The 10,353-nt window shown below is 47.4% G+C and overlaps 1 protein-coding gene across 1 annotated transcript in view; it reads left to right on the top strand.

The window, feature by feature from the left end:
* Positions 1-4,845: 4,845 nt before the first annotated feature.
* Positions 4,846-10,353, top strand: part of ESRP1 (epithelial splicing regulatory protein 1) — a 34,346-nt gene continuing 28,838 nt past the window's right edge. The window contains exons 1-4 of the mRNA XM_074846921.1: positions 4,846-4,977; positions 5,182-5,310; positions 6,154-6,267; positions 8,768-8,882. Coding sequence (XP_074703022.1) covers positions 4,846-4,977; positions 5,182-5,310; positions 6,154-6,267; positions 8,768-8,882 — 490 coding nt within the window. The remainder of the gene's footprint in view (positions 4,978-5,181; positions 5,311-6,153; positions 6,268-8,767; positions 8,883-10,353) is intronic.

Here is a 10,353-nt window from a genome sequence, read left to right as displayed (position 1 = left end):
GTTCGTGTAGAACAATTCCTCACAAGCTTTCTACAGCTCCTGATGTTCTTGTTTAGCATCCAATACCCTTCTGCAACAGCAACTTCAAGTTGTACGGGCATTAGAGACACCATGAAGCCAAAGTCAGCCTGTGGCCAGGAGAACGATGGGGAATTGATCTTACACAAGCGGTGTGCGGTTACGCAAGTTTTGTGTACGAGATCTACATCTATAAAAGCAAAACTGCACCACGTGCCTTTAGAGGAAGTCTAGAAAAGGATGCGTAACATCTCTGAACTGCCGACTGGAGCCTCACCACATACCTGCTCTTTCCTTAACAGTGATAATTATACCTTATTATCTGCGTCTTGTTTCTGGAACAGCTTCTTAATTAACTAAGCTGTTTTATGTGCACACCAGGAATTGGCAAGTCCCTTTTTGTTTCGGTAGCTAAGCTTGCTGCATTCTCAGCGCTCCAGTTTCACTTGCACCAGGAGTGGCAGTCCTCTAGGCTGGACTTTACATGAAAACATTTCATCAGCTTAAACAAGGCTGTAGTTTGATATATCCATTTTCAGTGGTGAAACTAGTTCAGGAAGTTCCTGTCCCCACACTGCATGTTGGAGAGCTGGGCCACAACGCGCAGTTCCACAACCAGTTTTATTGGCACACCAGAAGAGGCGTTTTGTGGCAGTGCACGGAGACTCATGGACTGGAATTGCTTCCAAATCCACTGAAAACATGGCACTGCCTCCTCATACTATCTTAACAGATGTAGTTAAAATACTGCAAATCCCTTCACAGAAACTTTTCAGAATTTGAGACTCAAGGGGCCTCCTTGCCTGTGCTGGTAGGTTTGCACACTCATTCTTGCTCTGAGCAGGGACCCTCTCTCGTCCTGATGGATAAATAGATATAAACTCCTGGAGTTAAATATAAAATTTTCATGCAGAAAAGCAAAAAACTTTATATGTATTTTGCTAAAGTAGCACAACGCCTTACAGCTGCTAGTGACACTTGCCATGGCTTATTTTGATTATGTTTATGGGCTCTTTGGAGACTTCTATGTGAGAGTAGCTTTGCAGATCTACTCCAAACATGGGCACTGTGACATGTACCACTGTGCTGGAGGAGCGCAGTCCCAGTCAGATGGCTTCTCTCTGGGGACAGCCTGGAACAGCATTGCAACCAGGTCAGCTAGCGCAAGTAGTTTCAGTAACTGGCAGGGGACTTTGAGCCCTGCAGTTTTTATCTGCAGTGACTCCCTCGCTGCCAGTAGCAGCTATGGCTCTGGGTGTGAGAAGAATCAGTTTTTCAGGATTAAATTCAGATGGCTCTGAATGCAATGTCAGTGATTTCAGCACATGGCTGGGCTTACAAGTCAGCAGCATTTCTTTGCTGCAAGGTAAAGCAGCAGTGTTTGAATGTCACATTTGCACAATTTCAGGGAACGATTTGGGTATTGGTAGAATGTTATTTATTGACCGATGAAAGTGGAGAAAACAGAATTTGGTTAGCAGCAGCAATTATCTTAGATTAAAAAAACAGTTGGTGGTAACCATTAACACATTCCAACAAAATCATACGGCTCTGCTGATTCTCCCATTTCAGTTGTAAAAAGTTGATATTGTAAAAGAAAACATGAGCACTGATGGGGAAGAGTGTTACAGGTCGGAGACCTGGCATGGACCAAAGGTCTGTGCAGGACAGGATAACAGAGTTGCAGGTGGTACTGGGGTGAACTGAAAACCCTCCTGTAGAGGAATAAAGCAGGGTGGGAGACACAGAACTCATAGGAGAAACCTGGAGACAGTGAGATGTGCCAAGTCACAGGTTTGTTCAAAATAAACTGGGAGGAATGGGGTCAATGGATGAGAGGAGGAAGCTTCAGGAACATGGGGGAAAAAAATAAGAGTGCATGTGGGTCTCTCGCTGTTGTCACGGGGTGGTGTTAAGACCAGCTCCTTGGCACGAGGGAAGGTGTGAGTAGTTTCAGAAATGTCCTGAAACAATAAGTGGCACAAAAGGACACTCGGTGGGAAACCAGAACTAATACAAAAATGACAGGGAAACAGTGACACCGAGATTAGCAAAGGGACTGGAAATTAGACAGACAGCAGGCAGGAAACGGAATATCAGAGAGAAATACAGCAACAAAGTGCTGGGAGGAGCCTTGAGAGGCTGTCATGCCCCAAAGCGCCCTAGTATACATTCCTGTAGGTAACAACACTGATGTCATCTGGAAGGTGACACTTCATGTAAAGACTATGCTTAATGAGGCCCAGGGATAACGAACAGCCAGGGAGAAGCAACTGGAATGGGAGTACACAAACGCCAGGAGCCTCGGCAACGCAACACAGGAACCTGAACAACTGGTGCATGTTGTCAGACCAGATACTGCAGGCATGAAAGAAAGAGGGTGGAATGGGAACTGTGACTGGAAAACAGACATTTTAGGGAATGTGTTACCCAAGAAAGAGAAAAATAAAAGGTAATGGCACTACAGTAGCAATTAGCGGCAAGTGGCTTTTAAACTAACTAAATAAATAAACCACAGATTAATCAAGAACCCAAAAGACATAATGGGCGTTAAAAATACTTTTAGGGTACAGCTTAACCTATGAAAGGGGTTCCTATATGTAATGGCAGCCTGCTGCAGCAGTAAGATGGGGAGTCTGATGCTCCTAGATGGAAAGAGGCAAGATAGGATGAGACAATGAGGAATAAGAGGGAAGAAAAGAAGAAATGTGTAAGCCTGAACACAACAAATCACAAGTAAAGGAACAGGTACCCATCGAAAAATCGTTCTCACAAAGATAAGGGCTGCCTCTCAAAGCCAAGCAGGCATTGGGAAGGACACTGTCTAGAATGGATGACCAAGTTTCACTGAAAGACAACCAGCCGACCAAGCAAGCACCATCTATCTGGCATGCTCCAGAAATGTACTTCGGGGCTTCTTTACTAAAGTATAAAGGGTTTTTTAAGAAGAGGTTGTACTAAACTAAGACCTAAAAGGGAAACCGTGCGAAGAAATTCTCTATACCATCGAATCCCTCTGCTCTGGGCTAGTCAAAAGTCACAAAGCAAAATCCCTGTGTGAGGGCCAGCCCCGTTCCTCAGATGCTGAGTACAGGACACACACCCCAGTGCTCCACTTCACATACGTTTTACTCAGAGCATCGGAAAGTCGTAAGACAAATGCACAAAGGAAACGAGGCACTCTAACCCTCTGACAAAAGGAGCACGATTAGCTCAGGTGTTTCCTGATGCCAACTTTAGCTACCACTTTTAAAAACGGAAGGAATTAGTTTGCCATCTTTACCCCTCAAATCGCTGTATCTGCTATCAGTGAATGCCATTTTCAAAATCTTATACCAAAAAGGGAGAAAATTACTCCAGCCACCCTCCGTCACGCCAAGGCTGTGTGTTGAAGCACATAAGCTATCAAGCAGGGATTTGGTGGCAGTCCCTGGAAGGAGACCCGCGCCATACCAAACCACAGCAAGGCCGGACGAGGCTGCTGGGCGCTACATGGCCAGTGGCTGACAGGATCCCCAACGCTTGTGAAACACGTCGTCTCCCTTCCTGCCAAGCCAACAAACGTGCACGTGTTAAGAAAAGATAGTGCAAGCTGTCAACCTGCAGCAGCACAAGGAATGGCAATGAAGAAAAGCATCATCTCGGTAAAAATTGAGAAAAGCGGCGTCACAGTGAAGTTGGAAATACACAACCAGGGTCTTAAAGAATGAGGTGTAGTACAGGATTTCCTCGGGGAAAGTTAAGTGTTTACCCTACATTGTGACATTCCAGTTATTTGTCATGAAAAAATCGTGTTTTGAGCCATATGCATTTAAAACATAAACTTCCCGGTGAAACACCGGTCACCAGGAGGGAGGCGGCTGTCGCAAGGAGCCGCATCACCACGGTCCATGGCGGGAAGGCTGCGACGTCCGAACCAGCCACCCCTCACCACGCGGCCAGACCCGCCGCGCCGCTGCCCGCAGCACGACGGAGGAAAAAGCTCCAACCGCCCGCCGCTCCCTCGGCAGGAGCCGCTCCCGGCGGGGCATCCCCGGCACCGCATGTCCCGGCCCCGGCGGCCGCGCTCGCTCGCCCGCCCCCCGCCGGGGCGGCTGCGGGCGGTGTGGCAGCCCGCCCTCCCCGTTCCGTCGGGGCGGAGGGGGCCGCGGGGCCGCCCCCGGCCGCAGGGCCGACCTGCCCCGGCAGGAGCGGGCGGCCCCGCTCCCCTCCGCCGTCCCAGCGGTGGGGAGTCGCCACCTTCCCGGGCAGCGCGCCCCGACGGCCGGAGGCGCAGCCCGGCAGGGCTCGGGCCGCCGTCGGTGCACGTGGGGGCTGCTCAGAGGGCCGGAGCGGCTCCGGACGGCCCGTCCCGCCGCTGCCCCCCAGCCCCGCGCGGGGCGCCCCGCCCGCAATCACAGACCCCACTCCGCCCCCCGCCCCCCCCGCGCCTGCCACGTCCCCGCTCGGCGGGGCCAATGGGCGGGCGGCGCCAGGTGTGTGCTACCTGCACCACGTGGGCCGGGGGGGGCAGGTAGGGCCGCGGCCCCGCGCTGAAAAGCCCGCAGCCATTGCGCGCTTCCCAGGGGTGCAGCCGGCGTGGGAGCGGCCGCCGCCCGCCCCGCGAAAAAGGGGGGGGTGGGAAAAGGGGTAGCCGTGTGCCTCCCCGCGCTTGGCCCTTGGGGAGGGAGGCTGCAGGTGGGGGCTCTGCCGCTTGGGTCTCGCTTGGAAGCGCCTCAGGCAGGGAAAGTTTCTGGCCTCTTTTCTTCCTCTCCTTTCTTTCCCCCCTCTTTCCCCCCCCCCCCCCCCACCCCATTTTTGTATCCTTTCCACTGTCCCGCTGGCACCATGACGGCGTCTCCCGACTACCTGGTGATCTTCTTCGTGACCACGGCGGGCACCAACGGGGCAAGGCTGGGCTCGGATGAGCGGGAACTGCTCCAGCTCCTGTGGAAAGTGGTCGACCTGAGGAGCAAGGAGGTATTTTCCCCGAGGGGGGAGCGCTCCGACCTGCTGCTCCCCTTGGCCCCTGCCGTGCTGGGTAGAGGTGGGGCAGCCCCAGTGCTGGGCTGGCGGTGGGTGCCCCAGGCTGGAGCAGGCTCTGGCGGAGGGCAGGGGCCGGTGCTGCAGGTAGGGACCTCCAGCCCGGTGAGCTGACTCGCCCCTCCTCTGCTTTCTCTGGAGCTGGGGCACCTGCATGACGTGCTGGTCCGGCCTGACCACCCGGAGCTGACGGCTGAGTGCCAGGAGATCACCCAGGTGGATGTGGAGAGCCTGTCACTGGCTCCACCGCTGGAGCAGGCCCTGAGACAGGTGACACCCCATAACTGGCTGCTGGATGTTGGTCTCCCTTGGGGGCTCCCCGGTGGGGTAGAGGCAGTGTTATCAGCCATTTATCCCCTCCACCACCACCATTGCGGCAGTGGAGCCTGGCACCACAGACATGCGTGTGGTGGGCTGTGTGGGAATTTCTCCCTTGCCTTTTGCTCCTCATTCACCTTGGGAGGGACTGAACCCCAAGAGAGGAAGGTCAGGCTCAGGCATCCCTCTACCCTGGTGTCCTGTCATGCTAGACCCTAAGCCTTAGCTGAGGGTGAGCCCCCATCAGTGTTGGAAGAGGCCAAGTTTAGGTGCCCCCTGAAAAGTCTGGGTGGTAGCAGGCCCTGTTAAGGCTTGTAGTGGCTCCTCAGTCCTGGGAAGGAGACGGTGCTGAAGCCTCTAGATAAACAGGGAGGTGTGTGTGATTCTCGTTGAGGGTAGGGCTTTCCGACATTGCTTGAGTGACCTGTCTGAAAGGCTCTTCTGCCCTGGCACTCCCTCTGCTCTCTGCAACCAGCTTTATGTCTCCTTGCAGTGCTCTTGCAAATGCTCCTGGAAAAGGATTTTCTTCTGTGATGTGAACGGTTTGTGTGGCCACATCTCATTAGAAGGGTGGGAAAAGAGGCAATTTCCTTGTGAAGATTATTATCATAAAAGTTACCATGTGCTTAGCTAGTAAGAAACAAATCTACAGAAGTGAAGGACTAGGGTCTTACTAAATTAATTCCAGCTCCATGTTCCTGTTGCCCAGGAATAACATATTACCAACTGATGATACTGCCTAGCTCAGCCACTGATCTTTTTTACATGTATGTCTTTTGTTGTTCCTGCTTTCAGTTTAATCAGTCCGTGAGCAATGAGCTGAACATTGGTGTAGGTACTTCCTTCTGTTTCTGTACTGATGGACAGCTGCACATTAGGCAGGTTCTGCACCCTGAAGCTTCCAAAAAGGTATGTAGTTGTAGCTTAAGTTTGACTTTTAGTGTGCTTTATACGATTTTTTGCAAAACTGGTCAATTTCTCTTTAGTATGAGGGAACCTCCACAAAACCACAATACAAACATCACTTGTATATTAATATGCTTACCAGACTAAAGAGCCTGTCCATATGGAAGGCATAGGCAATGCCCTGTGCTTATGTAGCCCTGAGATGCCTTTTTTAAGTTTTCTAAGTTCTGATTTGAAGAAAGATTTTTCTTAAGTGTTTAAGAAAGGAGCAATGCATTGACAGAGAACTAGTAGCTCCTACAGCTGTAGAAGCTACAATGGGTTAACAAGTGGGAACTTGGAAGTGTTGCCAAATAGTTAATCACCTTAATCATAAACTGTCTTTTGAAATTTTACATTCACCTTTAGCTTCAGCAATTTTCAATCTTTGTGTATTCAGCTGACGCTCTGAGGGCGGTGCTCATATTTCTAAGGAGCTGAGCAGTAGTTTGAGGCAGGCTATGAGCGATGACTAGTCCCATAGCCTAGAGTTTTCTATAACTTCAGAGTTGCCAAATCGCTAACAGTGTTATGAGGTCCTGCCTACTTTTCGTTAGTGATAGGGTTGCAGCAATATGCCGAGTCTTTAGTCCCAAAATAACTGCTTCAATATTAATAACATCTTGTTTTGTGGTTTGCTATGAACATGCATTGCTGTGTAACTGAGCTGTTCTGCTCCTCTCCTTGCAACTGATACCTGTGCCCATCAGTTTGCTGCTTCATCTTTGAAGGGGCACTGCTGCAAGTCTGTGCTGTTACAAAACTGATATTGTATGAGTTTGGTTTTAATACTTGTTAGTGTTTGTACCTTTGAAAGCTTAGAAGAGAAACAGTGTGCATTATTCGTAGTGAAGGGACAGTCCTTATATATATAACTTGTCTTAGGGTATAGTACAAGAAAATGTGCAAACAGGCTTTTTAACAGACTTTCTTCTCACTTGTAGTGGGTATGTGTTTTATACAATTAATCTTTCCATGCACATGGATAAAAGAAGGGATGACTATGATTATTTAAGTTTGTTTGGTGTTGGGGATAGGCATACTTTTTCTGTATTGTCACAGGTAGGAATCAAATCTTCATCAAAATCTTCTGTTGCTGTTTTAAGAATTATTCATTTGAAATCTGCGCTGTGCTGCCTATAGATTAAGTAAGCCAGATGCTTATGAGACCTGTAATAGTTCTTTGGTGAATACCCTCATCCTGAGGTTGGGGTGGGGGATCGCTAAAATCCAGGTAGTCAAAAATCACTAGCCTCTCAAATATATTTCTTTTAAGATGCCCAGGCTGAACCAATCTAGCAGCTCACGGTATTCAGAGAATGAATTGGCATCAACTGCTCAAACTGAATGTCAGTGAAGCATAGAATGTAATCTCTCATTGAGGAAGAAAAATAGCCATGCTAAAACTAGAGCAGGAAATGTTGGCAAGCACACCTGCATTTTCATAAGTTTGTCTTTAAAAAGTATCGTTTGCCTAATGCACCTGTCCATATGCTAAGATAAGCTCTAATGTTCTCAAAGAACTCAAAGAACTTGTTTTAGAGCCTAATCTTCTTTCTTTGGGCTCTCTAACTGTGCTTTCAGGTATCCTGTCATTCTGTTACAATGCCAAGATGCTAACTAGTCGTTAAATCACAGAAAGCTCTTACTTTTGGTCTAGAGGGGCACTGCAGGCAACAAACAGCCAAGTGGAACATGGAGTATTGTGTCTGTGGGAAAGCTCTGGGGTGAAGACCTAACTGAAGGAGTAGGGGTTTGTGTTGGTTTAAACAGCTTCCCCCAAGTCTTCTCCTTTGCACCCCCAAAAAAATTAAAAGTATGTGTAGTGGTAAGGCGAAAAGGGCTTTTTTGGCTTCCAGTGGGCTACATAACTTGCTCCTGGCTTCATATGCTGCAATTAAAGCCGTTGCCACACATAGACTGACAACCTGTGCAGCATATCAAACCCTCATCTGCACACAGTTGGGGTGGTTTTGTTGGTGGTGGTTTTTTTTAAGGGAATAAATATTTGAAGTGTGACTATTCTCTGAAAACTCAGCCTTGTCTGTAAACCAAAATGTCTTCTGCTAGTCTTGCAAAATTTGCTTGGCTCTATAAACTGAACTGGGTGCCCTCTGGCTTTTTACAGTTAAAACTGGAATTAAGAATTGATGATAACTGTTGCAATAGCAGTGATTTGCTCTCCTACATATATATTGGATTTGAGGCACTGGTAGTAATAGCAAATGTGCCTTTTCACTGCCAGAGAAACATTTCTCTTTTTAAACCATGTAGACAGGGAGCTGCTTAAGCAAGAAAAGTTTAAAACATACTTACATGGCAAAGAGCTATGTGAGTTTCTCTGTGGTAAAGGCTGTTTGTGTTTCCTACCCATTGTAATAAAGCTGTTAGAAAGTTTGGTATCTAAAGACAAAGTATATTAAACCCGTCTTAGCTGACAGTAGTTACTTTTTTCCTTTTACAGAATATCTTACTGCCTGAATGCTTCCACTCCTTTTTTGACTTGCGGAAAGAGTTCAAGAAGTGTTGCCCTGGCTCACCTGACCTTAGTAAACTTGATGTTGCAGCCATGACAGAATGTATCCTTTTAACAGTGATGGTGTCTACTGCTGTTACAGCTTTGGCTGAATTTTAAGACTGAGATGCATGAGTAATGCTTGCAACACATGTTTAGAGGTGGTATAACTTTAATGAGTGACTCGGAGCTGTACTGAGTTTTCTCACAAAGATAAAAACATATGAGGATGCATGTTCCCGTGGGGAAAATCCTATATTTCTTGATTTCTGTATATTTTCTTTACTACCTTTATAGATTTGTCTCTTTAAACTTCAGCTTAGTGTAACTGGCACATTTGTTCAAATTGCTGATATGAATCCTAATATTAAAGTTGTGAGGTTGCTTGCTGTATCAGGTAGATTTTTATTTTAGTTTTAGGTAAGAGTGGATGTTAGGAGACCATCCTAACTTTTTAGGAGGGGAAAGGGTTATTCTTGATGTGCATTTGTAGTCAGTCTTTGATTCAGGAGTAAATCTGAGGCAGGAATGCTGTCGGCACATGTGGTATTCAGTCTCATGGAAGTTGTACATGTTACACCTCACAAGGTGAGGCTGGGCTGGAAATAAGATGCAGTCAGTAACGTGTTTCCATTTTCAGTGATAGGGATGTCTAAAATTACTTTCTGAATAGTCTTAAGTGGTCTGTAACCTAGTCCTGTCTGGCTCTTTAGTAGTCTTAGCTCAGTTTTGTTTGCATGCCATGTACAATTACCAGGGCCAAAACTGAGGCTGTGAATGATTTGGCTCTGCCTTCCTCCTTGCATCCCTGGCAGTCTCCCCTCTTGCTGCAGGCTCCAGTCCTCATCTCAAACGTACTCTGCGACATGGAAAACGCTTGACTTCCTTACTGACTTATTGAAGCAGTGACCACAAAAGCTAGCTAGCAAGGAAGGATAAAGGAATTTGAGAGGGTTTTCTTAATATTTTCAGCTGGGTGGTGGTGGTGGTGTTTTTAATAACTTTTTTCTTCTGACTAGCTTATTGTGTCCATAGAGTGGTTGCCATTATGAGCCAGTATTTTTCAAACTCAGTCTGGCTTGTGAATTATTTTGGTCTTTCACTGCAGTAGTATTGCCTGGGCTTTGTACATGTGTCAAGGGCATAAAATATCTATGTATGTGTGGATATTTTTTTGGTAAACCACAAGGCTGAATACTGGAGGCTGTCTGCTCTGCTTTACCACCTGCAAATTAAGCTTCATCTCCCCTAGTGAAGGGGCAGAAATCACTTCTTCCCCTACTCTGAAGCAAGTACACTTAATGTAGGAGTGTGAATTTTTATGTAGAAAAGTGAAATAAATGCTTGTGTTGCATAGTCTAGAAGCTGGATGATGGAGACTTCTTAAAGTTAGGATCAAAAACTTAATACATTGTTTAGGGATGCTTTGACATGAGCAGGAGAAGTTAAAAACATTTAGCTACTTTGGCTGTTTTGGGGAGATGCCTTTGCTTTCTCCTCATGTGAGTGTCTGGTGTACATCTTGCCACTGTGGA

This window comes from Strix aluco, chromosome 1, assembly GCF_031877795.1.
Source record: "Strix aluco isolate bStrAlu1 chromosome 1, bStrAlu1.hap1, whole genome shotgun sequence".
NCBI lineage: Eukaryota > Metazoa > Chordata > Aves > Strigiformes > Strigidae > Strix > Strix aluco.
Note: the sequence above shows the minus strand (reverse complement) of the source record. Positions and strands in the feature narration are given on the sequence as shown.